Below are 18580 nucleotides of genomic sequence, written 5' to 3'. Positions count from 1 at the left end.
ATTAGATTAGTGTGTGTTAGATTAGTGTGTATTAGATTAGTGTGTGTTAGATTAGTGTGTATTAGATTAGTGTGGGTGTGTGTTATATTAGTGTGTATTAGATTAGTGTGTATTAGATTAGTGTGTATTAGATTAGTGTGGGTGTGTGTTATATTAGTGTGTATTAGATTGGTGTGGGTGTGTGTTAGATTAGTGTGTGTTATATTAGTGTGTATTAGATTGGTGTAGGTGTGTGTTATATTAGTGTGTATTAGATTAGTGTGTGTTAGATTAGTGTGTATTAGATTAGTGTGGGTGTGTGTTATATTAGTGTGTATTAGATTAGTGTGTATTAGATTAGTGTGTATTAGATTAGTGTGGGTGTGTGTTATATTAGTGTGTATTAGATTAGTGTGGGTGTGTGTTATATTAGTGTGTGTTAGATTAGTGTGTGTTATATTAGTGTGTATTAGATTAGTGTGGGTGTGTGTTATATTAGTGTGTATTAGATTAGTGTGGGTGTGTGTTATATTAGTGTGTATTAGATTAGTGTGTGTTAGATTAGTGTGTATTAGATTAGTGTGTGTGTGTGTTATATTAGTGTGTATTAGATTAGTGTGTGTTATATTAGTGTGTATTAGATTAGTGTGTGTGTGTGTTATATTAGTGTGTATTAGATTAGTGTGTGTTATATTAGTGTGTATTAGATTAGTGTGTGTTATATTAGTGTGTATTAGATTAGTGTGGGTGTGTGTTATATTAGTGTGTATTAGATTAGTGTGGGTGTGTGTTATATTAGTGTGTGTTAGATTAGTGTGTGTTAGATTAGTGTGTGTTAGATTAGTGTGTATTAGATTAGTGTGTATTAGATTAGTGTGGGTGTGTGTTATATTAGTGTGTATTAGATTAGTGTGTGTTAGATTAGTGTGTATTAGATTAGTGTGGGTGTGTGTTATATTAGTGTGTGTTAGATTAGTGTGTATTAGATTAGTGTGTGTTAGATTACTGTGTATTAGATTAGTGTGGGTGTGTGTTATATTAGTGTGTATTAGATTGGTGTGGGTGTGTGTTAGATTAGTGTGTATTAGATTAGTGTGGGTGTGTGTTATATTAGTGTGTATTAGATTAGTGTGGGTGTGTGTTATATTAGTGTGTGTTAGATTAGTGTGTATTAGATTAGTGTGTATTAGATTAGTGTGTGTTAGATTAGTGTGTATTAGATTAGTGTGTGTTAGATTAGTGTGTATTAGATTAGTGTGGGTGTGTGTTATATTAGTGTGTATTAGATTAGTGTGTATTAGATTAGTGTGTATTAGATTAGTGTGGGTGTGTGTTATATTAGTGTGTATTAGATTGGTGTGGGTGTGTGTTAGATTAGTGTGTGTTATATTAGTGTGTATTAGATTGGTGTGGGTGTGTGTTATATTAGTGTGTATTAGATTAGTGTGTGTTAGATTAGTGTGTATTAGATTAGTGTGTGTGTGTGTTATATTAGTGTGTATTAGATTAGTGTGTGTTAGATTAGTGTGTATTAGATTAGTGTGTGTGTGTGTTATATTAGTGTGTATTAGATTAGTGTGGGTGTGTGTTATATTAGTGTGTATTAGATTAGTGTGTGTTAGATTAGTGTGTATTAGATTAGTGTGTGTGTGTGTTAGATTAGTGTGTATTAGATTAGTGTGTGTGTGTGTTATATTAGTGTGTGTTAGATTAGTGTGGGTGTGTGTTATATTAGTGTGTATTAGATTAGTGTGTGTTAGATTAGTGTGTATTAGATTAGTGTGGGTGTGTGTTATATTAGTGTGTGTTAGATTAGTGTGTATTAGATTAGTGTGTGTTAGATTAGTGTGTGTTAGATTAGTGTGTGTTAGATTAGTGTGTATTAGATTAGTGTGTATTAGATTAGTGTGGGTGTGTGTTATATTAGTGTGTATTAGATTAGTGTGTGTTAGATTAGTGTGGGTGTGTGTTATATTAGTGTGTATTAGATTAGTGTGTGTTAGATTAGTGTGTATTAGATTAGTGTGGGTGTGTGTTATATTAGTGTGTATTAGATTAGTGTGTGTTAGATTAGTGTGTATTAGATTAGTGTGGGTGTGTGTTATATTAGTGTGTATTAGATTAGTGTGTATTAGATTAGTGTGTATTAGATTAGTGTGGGTGTGTGTTATATTAGTGTGTATTAGATTGGTGTGGGTGTGTGTTAGATTAGTGTGTGTTATATTAGTGTGTATTAGATTGGTGTGGGTGTGTGTTATATTAGTGTGTATTAGATTAGTGTGTGTTAGATTAGTGTGTATTAGATTAGTGTGGGTGTGTGTTATATTAGTGTGTATTAGATTAGTGTGGGTGTGTGTTAGATTAGTGTGTATTAGATTAGTGTGTGTGTGTGTTATATTAGTGTGTATTAGATTAGTGTGTGTTATATTAGTGTGTATTAGATTAGTGTGTGTTAGATTAGTGTGTATTAGATTAGTGTGGGTGTGTGTTAGATTAGTGTGTATTAGATTAGTGTGTGTGTGTGTTATATTAGTGTGTATTAGATTAGTGTGTGTTAGATTAGTGTGTGTTAGATTAGTGTGTATTAGATTAGTGTGTATTAGATTAGTGTGTGTTAGATTAGTGTGTGTTATATTAGTGTGTATTAGATTAGTGTGGGTGTGTGTTATATTAGTGTGTATTAGATTAGTGTGTGTTAGATTAGTGTGTATTAGATTAGTGTGGGTGTGTGTTATATTAGTGTGTATTAGATTAGTGTGGGTGTGTGTTATATTAGTGTGTATTAGATTAGTGTGGGTGTGTGTTATATTAGTGTGTATTAGATTAGTGTGTGTTATATTAGTGTGTATTAGATTAGTGTGGGTGTGTGTTATATTAGTGTGTATTAGATTAGTGTGTGTTAGATTAGTGTGTATTAGATTAGTGTGGGTGTGTGTTATATTAGTGTGTGTTAGATTAGTATGTGTTATATTAGTGTGTATTAGATTAGTGTGGGTGTGTGTTATATTAGTGTGTATTAGATTAGTGTGTGTTAGATTAGTGTGTATTAGATTAGTGTGTGTGTGTGTTATATTAGTGTGTATTAGATTAGTGTGTGTTATATTAGTGTGTATTAGATTAGTGTGTGTTAGATTAGTGTGTATTAGATTAGTGTGGGTGTGTGTTATATTAGTGTGTGTTAGATTAGTGTGTATTAGATTAGTGTGTATTAGATTAGTGTGTGTTAGATTAGTGTGTGTTAGATTAGTGTGTATTAGATTAGTGTGTATTAGATTAGTGTGGGTGTGTGTTATATTAGTGTGTATTAGATTAGTGTGTGTTAGATTAGTGTGGGTGTGTGTTATATTAGTGTGTATTAGATTAGTGTGTGTTAGATTAGTGTGTATTAGATTAGTGTGGGTGTGTGTTATATTAGTGTGTATTAGATTAGTGTGTGTTAGATTAGTGTGTATTAGATTAGTGTGGGTGTGTGTTATATTAGTGTGTATTAGATTAGTGTGTGTTAGATTAGTGTGTATTAGATTAGTGTGGGTGTGTGTTATATTAGTGTGTATTAGATTAGTGTGGGTGTGTGTTAGATTAGTGTGTATTAGATTAGTGTGTGTGTGTGTTATATTAGTGTGTATTAGATTAGTGTGTGTTATATTAGTGTGTATTAGATTAGTGTGTGTTAGATTAGTGTGTATTAGATTAGTGTGGGTGTGTGTTATATTAGTGTGTATTAGATTAGTGTGGGTGTGTGTTATATTAGTGTGTGTTAGATTAGTGTGTGTTAGATTAGTGTGTATTAGATTAGTGTGTGTTAGATTAGTGTGTGTTAGATTAGTGTGTATTAGATTAGTGTGTATTAGATTAGTGTGTGTTAGATTAGTGTGTGTTAGATTAGTGTGTATTAGATTAGTGTGTGTTAGATTAGTGTGTATTAGATTAGTGTGGGTGTGTGTTATATTAGTGTGTATTAGATTAGTGTGGGTGTGTGTTAGATTAGTGTGTGTTAGATTAGTGTGTATTAGATTAGTGTGTGTTAGATTAGTGTGTGTTAGATTAGTGTGTGTTATATTAGTGTGTATTAGATTAGTGTGTGTTAGATTAGTGTGGGTGTGTGTTATATTAGTGTGTGTTATATTAGTGTGTATTAGATTAGTGTGTGTTAGATTAGTGTGTGTTAGATTAGTGTGTGTTATATTAGTGTGTATTAGATTAGTGTGTGTTAGATTAGTGTGTGTTAGATTAGTGTGTGTTATATTAGTGTGTATTAGATTGGTGTGGGTGTGTGTTATATTAGTGTGTATTAGATTAGTGTGTGTTAGATTAGTGTGTATTAGATTAGTGTGGGTGTGTGTTATATTAGTGTGTATTAGATTAGTGTGGGTGTGTGTTAGATTAGTGTGTATTAGATTAGTGTGTGTGTGTGTTATATTAGTGTGTATTAGATTAGTGTGTGTTATATTAGTGTGTATTAGATTAGTGTGTGTTAGATTAGTGTGTATTAGATTAGTGTGGGTGTGTGTTATATTAGTGTGTATTAGATTAGTGTGGGTGTGTGTTATATTAGTGTGTGTTAGATTAGTGTGTGTTAGATTAGTGTGTATTAGATTAGTGTGTGTTAGATTAGTGTGTATTAGATTAGTGTGTATTAGATTAGTGTGTGTTAGATTAGTGTGTGTTAGATTAGTGTGTATTAGATTAGTGTGTGTTAGATTTGTGTGTATTAGATTAGTGTGGGTGTGTGTTATATTAGTGTGTGTTAGATTAGTGTGGGTGTGTGTTAGATTAGTGTGTGTTAGATTAGTGTGTATTAGATTAGTGTGTGTTAGATTAGTGTGTGTTAGATTAGTGTGTGTTATATTAGTGTGTATTAGATTAGTGTGTGTTAGATTAGTGTGTATTAGATTAGTGTGGGTGTGTGTTATATTAGTGTGTATTAGATTAGTGTGTGTTATATTAGTGTGTATTAGATTAGTGTGGGTGTGTGTTATATTAGTGTGTATTAGATTAGTGTGTGTTAGATTAGTGTGTATTAGATTAGTGTGGGTGTGTGTTATATTAGTGTGTATTAGATTAGTGTGTGTTATATTAGTGTGTATTAGATTAGTGTGGGTGTGTGTTATATTAGTGTGTATTAGATTAGTGTGTGTTAGATTAGTGTGTATTAGATTAGTGTGGGTGTGTGTTATATTAGTGTGTGTTAGATTAGTATGTGTTATATTAGTGTGTATTAGATTAGTGTGGGTGTGTGTTATATTAGTGTGTATTAGATTAGTGTGTGTTAGATTAGTGTGTATTAGATTAGTGTGTGTGTGTGTTATATTAGTGTGTATTAGATTAGTGTGTGTTATATTAGTGTGTATTAGATTAGTGTGTGTTAGATTAGTGTGTATTAGATTAGTGTGGGTGTGTGTTATATTAGTGTGTGTTAGATTAGTGTGTATTAGATTAGTGTGTATTAGATTAGTGTGTGTTAGATTAGTGTGTGTTAGATTAGTGTGTGTTAGATTAGTGTGTATTAGATTAGTGTGTATTAGATTAGTGTGGGTGTGTGTTATATTAGTGTGTATTAGATTAGTGTGTGTTAGATTAGTGTGGGTGTGTGTTATATTAGTGTGTATTAGATTAGTGTGTGTTAGATTAGTGTGTATTAGATTAGTGTGGGTGTGTGTTATATTAGTGTGTATTAGATTAGTGTGTGTTAGATTAGTGTGTATTAGATTAGTGTGGGTGTGTGTTATATTAGTGTGTATTAGATTAGTGTGTGTTAGATTAGTGTGTATTAGATTAGTGTGGGTGTGTGTTATATTAGTGTGTATTAGATTAGTGTGGGTGTGTGTTAGATTAGTGTGTATTAGATTAGTGTGTGTGTGTGTTATATTAGTGTGTATTAGATTAGTGTGTGTTATATTAGTGTGTATTAGATTAGTGTGTGTTAGATTAGTGTGTATTAGATTAGTGTGGGTGTGTGTTATATTAGTGTGTATTAGATTAGTGTGGGTGTGTGTTATATTAGTGTGTGTTAGATTAGTGTGTGTTAGATTAGTGTGTATTAGATTAGTGTGTGTTAGATTAGTGTGTGTTAGATTAGTGTGTATTAGATTAGTGTGTATTAGATTAGTGTGTGTTAGATTAGTGTGTGTTAGATTAGTGTGTATTAGATTAGTGTGTGTTAGATTAGTGTGTATTAGATTAGTGTGGGTGTGTGTTATATTAGTGTGTATTAGATTAGTGTGGGTGTGTGTTAGATTAGTGTGTGTTAGATTAGTGTGTATTAGATTAGTGTGTGTTAGATTAGTGTGTGTTAGATTAGTGTGTGTTATATTAGTGTGTATTAGATTAGTGTGTGTTAGATTAGTGTGGGTGTGTGTTATATTAGTGTGTGTTATATTAGTGTGTATTAGATTAGTGTGTGTTAGATTAGTGTGTGTTAGATTAGTGTGTGTTATATTAGTGTGTATTAGATTAGTGTGTGTTAGATTAGTGTGTGTTAGATTAGTGTGTGTTATATTAGTGTGTATTAGATTGGTGTGGGTGTGTGTTATATTAGTGTGTATTAGATTAGTGTGTGTTAGATTAGTGTGTATTAGATTAGTGTGGGTGTGTGTTATATTAGTGTGTATTAGATTAGTGTGTGTGTGTGTTATATTAGTGTGTATTAGATTAGTGTGTGTTATATTAGTGTGTATTAGATTAGTGTGTGTTAGATTAGTGTGTATTAGATTAGTGTGGGTGTGTGTTATATTAGTGTGTATTAGATTAGTGTGGGTGTGTGTTAGATTAGTGTGTGTTAGATTAGTGTGTATTAGATTAGTGTGTGTTAGATTAGTGTGTATTAGATTAGTGTGTATTAGATTAGTGTGTGTTAGATTAGTGTGTGTTAGATTAGTGTGTATTAGATTAGTGTGTGTTAGATTTGTGTGTATTAGATTAGTGTGGGTGTGTGTTATATTAGTGTGTGTTAGATTAGTGTGGGTGTGTGTTAGATTAGTGTGTGTTAGATTAGTGTGTATTAGATTAGTGTGTGTTAGATTAGTGTGTGTTAGATTAGTGTGTGTTATATTAGTGTGTATTAGATTAGTGTGTGTTAGATTAGTGTGTATTAGATTAGTGTGGGTGTGTGTTATATTAGTGTGTGTTAGATTAGTGTGTATTAGATTAGTGTGGGTGTGTGTTATATTAGTGTGTGTTAGATTAGTGTGTATTAGATTAGTGTGTATTAGATTAGTGTGTATTAGATTGGTGTGGGTGTGTGTTATATTAGTGTGTGTTAGATTAGTGTGTATTAGATTAGTGTGGGTGTGTGTTATATTAGTGTGTATTAGATTAGTGTGTATTAGATTAGTGTTGGTGTGTGTTATATTAGTGTGTATTAGATTAGTGTGTATTAGATTAGTGTGTATTAGATTAGTGTGTATTAGATTGGTGTGGGTGTGTGTTATATTAGTGTGTGTTAGATTAGTGTGTATTAGATTAGTGTGTATTAGATTAGTGTGTGTTAGATTAGTGTGTGTTAGATTAGTGTGTGTTATATTAGTGTGTGTTAGATTAGTGTGTGTTAGATTAGTGTGTATTAGATTAGTGTGGGTGTGTGTTATATTAGTGTGTATTAGATTAGTGTGTGTTAGATTAGTGTGGGTGTGTGTTATATTAGTGTGTATTAGATTAGTGTGTGTTAGATTAGTGTGTATTAGATTAGTGTGTATTAGATTAGTGTGGGTGTGTGTTATATTAGTGTGTATTAGATTGGTGTGGGTGTGTGTTAGATTAGTGTGTGTTATATTAGTGTGTATTAGATTGGTGTGGGTGTGTGTTATATTAGTGTGTATTAGATTAGTGTGTGTTAGATTAGTGTGTATTAGATTAGTGTGGGTGTGTGTTATATTAGTGTGTATTAGATTAGTGTGGGTGTGTGTTATATTAGTGTGTGTTAGATTAGTGTGTGTTATATTAGTGTGTATTAGATTAGTGTGGGTGTGTGTTATATTAGTGTGTATTAGATTAGTGTGGGTGTGTGTTAGATTAGTGTGTGTTATATTAGTGTGTATTAGATTAGTGTGGGTGTGTGTTATATTATTGTGTGTTAGATTAGTGTGTATTAGATTAGTGTGTATTAGATTAGTGTGTGTGTGTGTTATATTAGTGTGTATTAGTGTGTGTTATATTAGTGTGTATTAGATTAGTGTGTGTTATATTAGTGTGTATTAGATTAGTGTGGGTGTGTGTTATATTAGTGTGTATTAGATTAGTGTGGGTGTGTGTTATATTAGTGTGTATTAGATTAGTGTGTGTTAGATTAGTGTGTATTAGATTAGTGTGTGTGTGTGTTATATTAGTGTGTATTAGATTAGTGTGTGTTATATTAGTGTGTATTAGATTAGTGTGTGTTATATTAGTGTGTATTAGATTAGTGTGGGTGTGTGTTATATTAGTGTGTATTAGATTAGTGTGGGTGTGTGTTATATTAGTGTGTGTTAGATTAGTGTGTATTAGATTAGTGTGTGTTAGATTAGTGTGTGTTAGATTAGTGTGTATTAGATTAGTGTGTATTAGATTAGTGTGGGTGTGTGTTATATTAGTGTGTATTAGATTAGTGTGTGTTAGATTAGTGTGGGTGTGTGTTATATTAGTGTGTATTAGATTAGTGTGTGTTAGATTAGTGTGTATTAGATTAGTGTGGGTGTGTGTTATATTAGTGTGTATTAGATTAGTGTGTATTAGATTAGTGTGTATTAGATTAGTGTGGGTGTGTGTTATATTAGTGTGTATTAGATTAGTGTGTGTTAGATTAGTGTGTATTAGATTAGTGTGGGTGTGTGTTATATTAGTGTGTGTTAGATTAGTGTGTATTAGATTAGTGTGTATTATATTAGTGTGTATTAGATTAGTGTGGGTGTGTGTTATATTAGTGTGTATTAGATTAGTGTGTATTAGATTAGTGTGTATTAGATTAGTGTGGGTGTGTGTTATATTAGTGTGTGTTAGATTAGTGTGTATTAGATTAGTGTGTATTAGATTAGTGTGGGTGTGTGTTATATTAGTGTGTGTTAGATTAGTGTGTATTAGATTAGTGTGTATTAGATTAGTGTGTATTAGATTAGTGTGGGTGTGTGTTATATTAGTGTGTGTTAGATTAGTGTGTATTAGATTAGTGTGGGTGTGTGTTATATTAGTGTGTGTTAGATTAGTGTGTATTAGATTAGTGTGTATTAGATTAGTGTGTATTAGATTGGTGTGGGTGTGTGTTATATTAGTGTGTGTTAGATTAGTGTGTATTAGATTAGTGTGGGTGTGTGTTATATTAGTGTGTATTAGATTAGTGTGTGTTAGATTAGTGTGTATTAGATTAGTGTGGGTGTGTGTTATATTAGTGTGTATTAGATTAGTGTGTATTAGATTAGTGTGGGTGTGTGTTATATTAGTGTTTGTTAGATTAGTGTGTATTAGATTAGTGTGGGTGTGTGTTATATTAGTGTGTGTTAGATTAGTGTGTATTAGATTAGTGTGTATTAGATTAGTGTGTATTAGATTAGTGTGTATTAGATTAGTGTGGGTGTGTGTTATATTAGTGTGTGTTAGATTAGTGTGTATTAGATTAGTGTGGGTGTGTGTTATATTAGTGTGTGTTAGATTAGTGTGTATTAGATTAGTGTGTATTAGATTAGTGTGTATTAGATTGGTGTGGGTGTGTGTTATATTAGTGTGTGTTAGATTAGTGTGTATTAGATTAGTGTGGGTGTGTGTTATATCAGTGTGTATTAGATTAGTGTGTGTTAGATTAGTGTGTATTAGATTAGTGTGGGTGTGTGTTATATTAGTGTGTATTAGATTAGTGTGTATTAGATTAGTGTGGGTGTGTGTTATATTAGTGTGTGTTAGATTAGTGTGTATTAGATTAGTGTGGGTGTGTGTTATATTAGTGTGTGTTAGATTAGTGTGTATTAGATTAGTGTGTATTAGATTGGTGTGGGTGTGTGTTATATTAGTGTGTGTTAGATTAGTGTGTATTAGATTAGTGTGGGTGTGTGTTATATTAGTGTGTGTTAGATTAGTGTGTATTAGATTAGTGTGTATTAGATTAGTGTGTATTAGATTGGTGTGGGTGTGTGTTATATTAGTGTGTGTTATATTAGTGTGTATTAGATTAGTGTGGGTGTGTGTTATATTAGTGTGTATTAGATTAGTGTGGGTGTGTGTTATATTAGTGTGTATTAGATTAGTGTGTGTGTGTGTTATATTAGTGTGTATTAGATTAGTGTGTATTAGATTAGTGTGGGTGTGTGTTATATTAGTGTGTATTAGATTAGTGTGTGTTATATTAGTGTGTATTAGATTAGTGTGGGTGTGTGTTATATTAGTGTGTATTAGATTAGTGTGTGTTAGATTAGTGTGTGTTATATTAGTGTGTATTAGATTAGTGTGTGTTATATTAGTGTGTATTAGATTAGTGTGGGTGTGTGTTATATTAGTGTGTATTAGATTAGTGTGGGTGTGTGTTATATTAGTGTGTGTTAGATTAGTGTGTGTTATATTAGTGTGTATTAGATTAGTGTGGGTGTGTGTTATATTAGTGTGTATTAGATTGGTGTGGGTGTGTGTTAGATTAGTGTGTATTAGATTAGTGTGGGTGTGTGTTATATTAGTGTGTGTTAGATTAGTGTGTATTAGATTAGTGTGTATTAGATTAGTGTGTGTTAGATTAGTGTGTATTAGATTAGTGTGTGTTAGATTAGTGTATTAGATTAGTGTGGGTGTGTGTTATATTAGTGTGTATTAGATTAATGTGTATTAGATTAGTGTGTATTAGATTAGTGTGGGTGTGTGTTATATTAGTGTGTATTAGATTAGTGTGTGTTATATTAGTGTGTATTAGATTGGTGTAGGTGTGTGTTATATTAGTGTGTATTAGATTAGTGTGTGTTAGATTAGTGTGTATTAGATTAGTGTGTGATTAGTGTGTTATATTAGTGTGTGTTAGATTAGTGTGTGTTAGATTAGTGTGTGTTAGATTAGTGTGTATTAGATTAGTGTGTATTAGATTAGTGTGGGTGTGTGTTATATTAGTGTGTGTTATATTAGTGTGTATTAGATTGGTGTAGGTGTGTGTTATATTAGTGTGTATTAGATTAGTGTGTGTTAGATTAGTGTGTATTAGATTAGTGTGTGATTAGTGTGTTATATTAGTGTGTGTTAGATTAGTGTGTGTTAGATTAGTGTGTGTTAGATTAGTGTGTATTAGATTAGTGTGTATTAGATTAGTGTGGGTGTGTGTTATATTAGTGTGTATTAGATTAGTGTGTGTTAGATTAGTGTGTATTAGATTAGTGTGGGTGTGTGTTATATTAGTGTGTGTTAGATTAGTGTGTATTAGATTAGTGTGTATTAGATTAGTGTGTGTTAGATTAGTGTGTATTAGATTAGTGTGTGTTAGATTAGTGTGTATTAGATTAGTGTGGGTGTGTGTTATATTAGTGTGTGTTATATTAGTGTGTATTAGATTGGTGTGGGTGTGTGTTATATTAGTGTGTATTAGATTAGTGTGTGTTAGATTAGTGTGTATTAGATTAGTGTGGGTGTGTGTTATATTAGTGTGTATTAGATTAGTGTGGGTGTGTGTTATATTAGTGTGTGTTAGATTAGTGTGTATTAGATTAGTGTATATTAGATTAGTGTGTGTTAGATTAGTGTGTATTAGATTAGTGTGTGTTAGATTAGTGTGTATTAGATTAGTGTGGGTGTGTGTTATATTAGTGTGTATTAGATTAGTGTGTATTAGATTAGTGTGTATTAGATTAGTGTGTATTAGATTAGTGTGGGTGTGTGTTATATTAGTGTGTATTAGATTAGTGTGGGTGTGTGTTATATTAGTGTGTATTAGATTAGTGTGGGTGTGTGTTATATTAGTGTGTATTAGATTGGTGTGGGTGTGTGTTAGATTAGTGTGTGTTATATTAGTGTGTATTAGATTGGTGTAGGTGTGTGTTATATTAGTGTGTATTAGATTGGTGTGGGTGTGTGTTAGATTAGTGTGTGTTATATTAGTGTGTATTAGATTGGTGTGGGTGTGTGTTATATTAGTGTGTATTAGATTGGTGTGGGTGTGTGTTAGATTAGTGTGTGTTATATTAGTGTGTATTAGATTGGTGTAGGTGTGTGTTATATTAGTGTGTATTAGATTAGTGTGTGTTAGATTAGTGTGTATTAGATTAGTGTGGGTGTGTGTTATATTAGTGTGTATTAGATTAGTGTGTGTTATATTAGTGTGTATTAGATTAGTGTGGGTGTGTGTTATATTAGTGTGTATTAGATTAGTGTGGGTGTGTGTTATATTAGTGTGTATTAGATTAGTGTGTGTTAGATTAGTGTGTATTAGATTAGTGTGTGTGTGTGTGTTATATTAGTGTGTATTAGATTAGTGTGGGTGTGTGTTATATTAGTGTGTGTTAGATTAGTGTGTGTTATATTAGTGTGTATTAGATTAGTGTGGGTGTGTGTTATATTAGTGTGTATTAGATTAGTGTGTGTTAGATTAGTGTGTATTAGATTAGTGTGTGTGTGTGTTATATTAGTGTGTATTAGATTAGTGTGTGTTATATTAGTGTGTATTAGATTAGTGTGTGTTAGATTAGTGTGTATTAGATTAGTGTGGGTGTGTGTTATATTAGTGTGTGTTAGATTAGTGTGTATTAGATTAGTGTGTGTTAGATTAGTGTGTGTTAGATTAGTGTGTATTAGATTAGTGTGTATTAGATTAGTGTGGGTGTGTGTTATATTAGTGTGTATTAGATTAGTGTGTGTTAGATTAGTGTGGGTGTGTGTTATATTAGTGTGTATTAGATTAGTGTGTGTTAGATTAGTGTGTATTAGATTAGTGTGTGTTAGATTAGTGTGTATTAGATTAGTGTGTATTAGATTAGTGTGTGTTAGATTAGTGTGTGTTAGATTAGTGTGTATTAGATTAGTGTGTATTAGATTAGTGTGTGTTAGATTAGTGTGGGTGTGTGTTATATTAGTGTGTGTTAGATTAGTGTGTATTAGATTGGTGTGGGTGTGTGTTATATTAGTGTGTGTTATATTAGTGTGTATTAGATTGGTGTGGGTGTGTGTTATATTAGTGTGTATTATATTAGTGTGGGTGTGTGTTATATTAGTGTGTATTAGATTAGTGTGTGTTATATTAGTGTGTATTAGATTAGTGTGGGTGTGTGTTATATTAGTGTGTATTAGATTAGTGTGGGTGTGTGTTATATTAGTGTGTATTAGATTAGTGTGGGTGTGTGTTATATTAGTGTGTATTAGATTAGTGTGTGTTAGATTAGTGTGTATTAGATTAGTGTGTGTTAGATTAGTGTGTATTAGATTAGTGTGTATTAGATTAGTGTGTGTTAGATTAGTGTGGGTGTGTGTTATATTAGTGTGTGTTAGATTAGTGTGTATTAGATTGGTGTGGGTGTGTGTTATATTAGTGTGTGTTATATTAGTGTGTATTAGATTGGTGTGGGTGTGTGTTATATTAGTGTGTATTATATTAGTGTGGGTGTGTGTTATATTAGTGTGTATTAGATTAGTGTGTGTTATATTAGTGTGTATTAGATTAGTGTGGGTGTGTGTTATATTAGTGTGTATTAGATTAGTGTGTGTTATATTAGTGTGTATTAGATTAGTGTGTGTTAGATTAGTGTGTATTAGATTAGTGTGTATTAGATTAGTGTGTGTTAGATTAGTGTGGGTGTGTGTTATATTAGTGTGTGTTAGATTAGTGTGTATTAGATTGGTGTGGGTGTGTGTTATATTAGTGTGTGTTATATTAGTGTGTATTAGATTGGTGTGGGTGTGTGTTATATTAGTGTGTGTTATATTAGTGTGTATTAGATTGGTGTGGGTGTGTGTTAGATTAGTGTGTGTTATATTAGTGTGTGTTAGATTAGTGTGTATTAGATTAGTGTGGGTGTGTGTTATATTAGTGTGTATTAGATTAGTGTGGGTGTGTGTTATATTAGTGTGTGTTAGATTAGTGTGTATTAGATTAGTGTGTATTAGATTAGTGTGTGTTAGATTAGTGTGTATTAGATTAGTGTGTATTAGATTAGTGTGTGTTAGATTAGTGTGTGTTAGATTAGTGTGTATTAGATTAGTGTGGGTGTGTGTTATATTAGTGTGTATTAGATTAGTGTGGGTGTGTGTTATATTAGTGTGTGTTAGATTAGTGTGTATTAGATTAGTGTGTATTAGATTAGTGTGTGTTAGATTAGTGTGTGTTAGATTAGTGTGTGTTAGATTAGTGTGTGTTAGATTAGTGTGGGTGTGTGTTATATTAGTGTGTATTAGATTAGTGTGGGTGTGTGTTATATTAGTGTGTGTTAGATTAGTGTGTATTAGATTAGTGTGTATTAGATTAGTGTGTGTTAGATTAGTGTGTATTAGATTAGTGTGTGTTAGATTAGTGTGTGTTAGATTAGTGTGGGTGTGTGTTATATTAGTGTGTGTTAGATTAGTGTGTATTAGATTAGTGTGTATTAGATTAGTGTGTGTTAGATTAGTGTGTATTAGATTAGTGTGTGTTAGATTAGTGTGTATTAGATTAGTGTGGGTGTGTGTTATGTTAGTGTGTGTTATATTAGTATGTGATTTATTAGTGTGTGTTATATTAGTGTGTTATATTAGTGTGTATTAGATTAGTGTGGGTATGTTATATTAGTGTGTTATATTAGTGTGTATTAGATTAGTGTGTATTAGATTAGTGTGTGTTAGATTAGTGTGTATTAGATTAGTGTGTATTAGATTAGTGTGTGTTAGATTAGTGTGTGTTAGATTAGTGTGGGTGTGTGTTATATTAGTGTGTATTAGATTAGTGTGGGTGTGTGTTATATTAGTGTGTGTTAGATTAGTGTGTGTTAGATTAGTGTGTATTAGATTAGTGTGTATTAGATTAGTGTGTGTTAGATTAGTGTGTGTTAGATTAGTGTGTGTTAGATTAGTGTGGGTGTGTGTTATATTAGTGTGTATTAGATTAGTGTGGGTGTGTGTTATATTAGTGTGTATTAGATTAGTGTGGGTGTGTGTTATATTAGTGTGTGTTAGATTAGTGTGTATTAGATTAGTGTGTATTAGATTAGTGTGTGTTAGATTAGTGTGTATTAGATTAGTGTGTGTTAGATTAGTGTGTGTTAGATTAGTGTGGGTGTGTGTTATATTAGTGTGTGTTAGATTAGTGTGTATTAGATTAGTGTGTATTAGATTAGTGTGTGTTAGATTAGTGTGTATTAGATTAGTGTGTATTAGATTAGTGTGTGTTAGATTAGTGTGTGTTAGATTAGTGTGGGTGTGTGTTATATTAGTGTGTATTAGATTAGTGTGGGTGTGTGTTATATTAGTGTGTATTAGATTAGTGTGGGTGTGTGTTATATTAGTGTGTGTTAGATTAGTGTGTATTAGATTAGTGTGTATTAGATTAGTGTGTGTTAGATTAGTGTGTGTTAGATTAGTGTGTGTTAGATTAGTGTGGGTGTGTGTTATATTAGTGTGTGTTAGATTAGTGTGTATTAGATTAGTGTGTATTAGATTAGTGTGTGTTAGATTAGTGTGTGTTAGATTAGTGTGTATTAGATTAGTGTGTGTTAGATTAGTGTGTGTTAGATTAGTGTGGGTGTGTGTTATATTAGTGTGTGTTAGATTAGTGTGTATTAGATTAGTGTGTATTAGATTAGTGTGTGTTAGATTAGTGTGTATTAGATTAGTGTGGGTGTGTGTTATGTTAGTGTGTGTTATATTAGTGTGTGTTATATTAGTGTGTGTTATGTTAGTGTGTGTTATATTAGTATGTGATTTATTAGTGTGTGTTATATTAGTGTGTTATATTAGTGTGTATTAGATTAGTGTGGGTATGTTATATTAGTGTGTTATATTAGTGTGTATTAGATTAGTGTGTATTATATTAGTGTGTATTAGATTAGTGTGTATTAGATTAGTGTGTGATGAATATCAGTTCTCTCACTGCTCTGTGGCTCTGATCTATAAACTGAGGACTTGTTCTACATGTACACTTTGATAAAAGGAACCCTGTGTGTGTGTGTGTGTATGTGTGTGTGTGTAGGATTTGGACTGGAGGCTACGTTCCTGTTGGTTGTTGGTTTTTCTCACTCTAAAGGAGTGGCCATCTCGTTCCTGGTCCTTGCTGTGGGCTTCAGTGGCTTCGCCATTTCAGGTAAAATCTCCAGTAAACCTGAGCAGAAGTGTGAGAGCATGCAGGTGATGTGAATAAACTGAATCTGGAGCTGAAAATGCAGATAATTAGCTTTAGAACCAGACTTTGAATAAATATAAATTTTTAGTGTCTAGGTGTTAAGGGTGTTAAAGTTAAGGGTGTTTAGGGCTGAAAGGTGTGTGTGTCTCTCTTCAGGGTTTAATGTGAATCATTTGGACATTGCTCCGCGTTATGCCAGCATCCTGATGGGCATCTCTAATGGCGTGGGCACTTTATCAGGCATGGTGTGTCCTCTCATAGTGGGAGCCATGACTAAACACAAGGTATACACACACACACACACACACACACTACATTTCTTGCATTCGGTTGGCAGACCCCCTTATTCAGAGCAACTTTATCTCATTATATACAACTGAGCAGTAGAGGGATAAGGGCCATGCTCATGGGGCTCAGCAGTGGCAGCTTGGTGGACCTGGAATTCACACTCAGAACCTTCTGATCAGTAATCCAACACCACATCCCCCAGTTACACAGACACTCATTCTGTTGGTCATATTTATAAGTAAAAAGTAATAAGTGTGTGTGTGTGTGTGTGTGTGTTCGTGTGAAACAGAGGCCAGCAGCAGGTTGTGCAGTGTTTTAAACCTCACTCCCATGCTGGAGACCCAGTTCGAGACCCTCTTGGAGCAGTGGCAAGTAGGACCCTGGGGGTGGTGTGTGTGTGTGTGTAAGTGTAAATGGATATATGAACTATAATACATTAAATAACACACATCAGAAGTCTCCGTATGTGTTTGGCTGATTAGCATGTTGGCTTAGAAACTAAGTAAGTGAGTAAGTTCTCAGTACCTGAGTCAGTGTAGGGTTCCTCCTCCATAATGGATGCTAGTCTGCTCCATATGGATGTTAGTCCGCTCCAGCATGGATCTACTGCTCCACTGAAGAACCTCCCCAATGCAATAAGACTCATTTGCTCTGATGTAAATTCCAACAAACTGAATGTGGAGTGCAGATCACACAGAAACAGCTGCTCAGTTCAGATGGGAACATTTCTGGTTCCTTCTCCTTCAGCAGGATGAATCTGATGGATTGTGCTCTGATTTTCTGTTACAGCTTCACCCATTAAGCACCGTGTGGATCAATGCTCCATCATTTTGTCACTCTTTTATTTTTATCTTTCACTCATTATAACACAAACACATACATTTCTCCACTGTCTGTCTGTCTGTCTCTCCGAATCTCTTTCCCCTTCTGTCTCGCGCTCTCTCCATCTCTCTTTAGACACGAGAGGAGTGGCAGTATGTGTTCCTCATTGCTTCCTTGGTTCATTATGGTGGTGTTATCTTCTATGGTCTGTAGTTCATACCTTCATTCCATCCTTTCATTTCTCTCATTTTCCTCGATCATGATGTCAGTGATGATGTCAGTAATGATGTCAATGATGATATAATGACAGTGATGTTACTTCTGCCGCAGGGATTTTTGCCTCTGGAGAGAAGCAGGATTGGGCGGAGCCAGAGAGAACGAGCGAGGAGAAGTGTGGGATTCTGGGAGAAGATGAGCTAGCCAATGAGACAGAGGAACTGTACAGAACAGGAAGCGGGGCATATGGGGCCACCGCCCACACACAGGACCAAAACAGGGGAGCTCTTGCTGGGGGAGGGGTCAGTTGGACCTCTGAGTGGAACAAAACAAAGGAATATGTTCAGCCAGATGGAATGAACAGCTACCTGTATGGAGGAGAGGAGGAGAGAGAGTTAAGATAGAGAGAGAGAGAGATGGAAGGGGGAAAGAGAGAGAGAGGGAGAGAATATATAGAGAGAGAAATAAAGAAAATATCTACAATGGAATTACATTTTTGTCTGAGGAGAAAAGTTGGGTTAATGCAACACAACTGAAGGAAAATTAAAATTGTGTGTATGTGTGTGTTATGATTTTAGCTAGGGATGATATTGTAATAATTACAATGTATAATAATTGGATCAATGTAACTTTTATCTGTAAACAATATCACAAGTTATTATTTTTTATTGTTAAGAAAATTTTCAGAATAACAAGTGTGTTTTCTCTCTTTTCTGTGTAAAGTATATTTACACTTCAAATATTAAAGAATTAAATTATGGATACAAGCACATTCTTGTATAGTTTATACACACACAAACACACAAGCACATGGATTCTTGCATAGTTTATACACACACACACACACACAAGCACATGGATTCTTGTATAGTTTATACACACACAAACACACAAGCACATGGATTCTTGTATAGTTTATACACACACACACACACACAAGCACATGGATTCTTGTATAGTTTATACACACACACACACAAGCACATGGATTCTTGTATAGTTTATACACACACACACACACACAAGCACATGGATTCTTGTATA

General features: G+C 33.1%; 1 protein-coding gene across 1 annotated transcript in view; it reads left to right on the top strand.

Moving 5' to 3' along the window:
* Positions 1–18267, top strand: part of slc17a7b (solute carrier family 17 member 7b) — a 38762-nt gene extending 20495 nt beyond the window's left edge. The window contains exons 10-13 of the mRNA XM_058375872.1: positions 16061–16171; positions 16367–16494; positions 17456–17525; positions 17651–18267. Of these exons, the coding sequence (XP_058231855.1) occupies positions 16061–16171; positions 16367–16494; positions 17456–17525; positions 17651–17940 (599 nt within the window). The 3' untranslated portion in view covers positions 17941–18267. The remainder of the gene's footprint in view (positions 1–16060; positions 16172–16366; positions 16495–17455; positions 17526–17650) is intronic.
* The last annotated feature ends 313 nt before the right edge of the window (positions 18268–18580 follow it).

Source organism: Hemibagrus wyckioides, linkage group LG01 (assembly GCF_019097595.1).
Source record: "Hemibagrus wyckioides isolate EC202008001 linkage group LG01, SWU_Hwy_1.0, whole genome shotgun sequence".
In the NCBI taxonomy this organism is placed as follows: domain Eukaryota; kingdom Metazoa; phylum Chordata; class Actinopteri; order Siluriformes; family Bagridae; genus Hemibagrus; species Hemibagrus wyckioides.
This window is presented reverse-complemented; position numbering and strand designations above follow the sequence as displayed.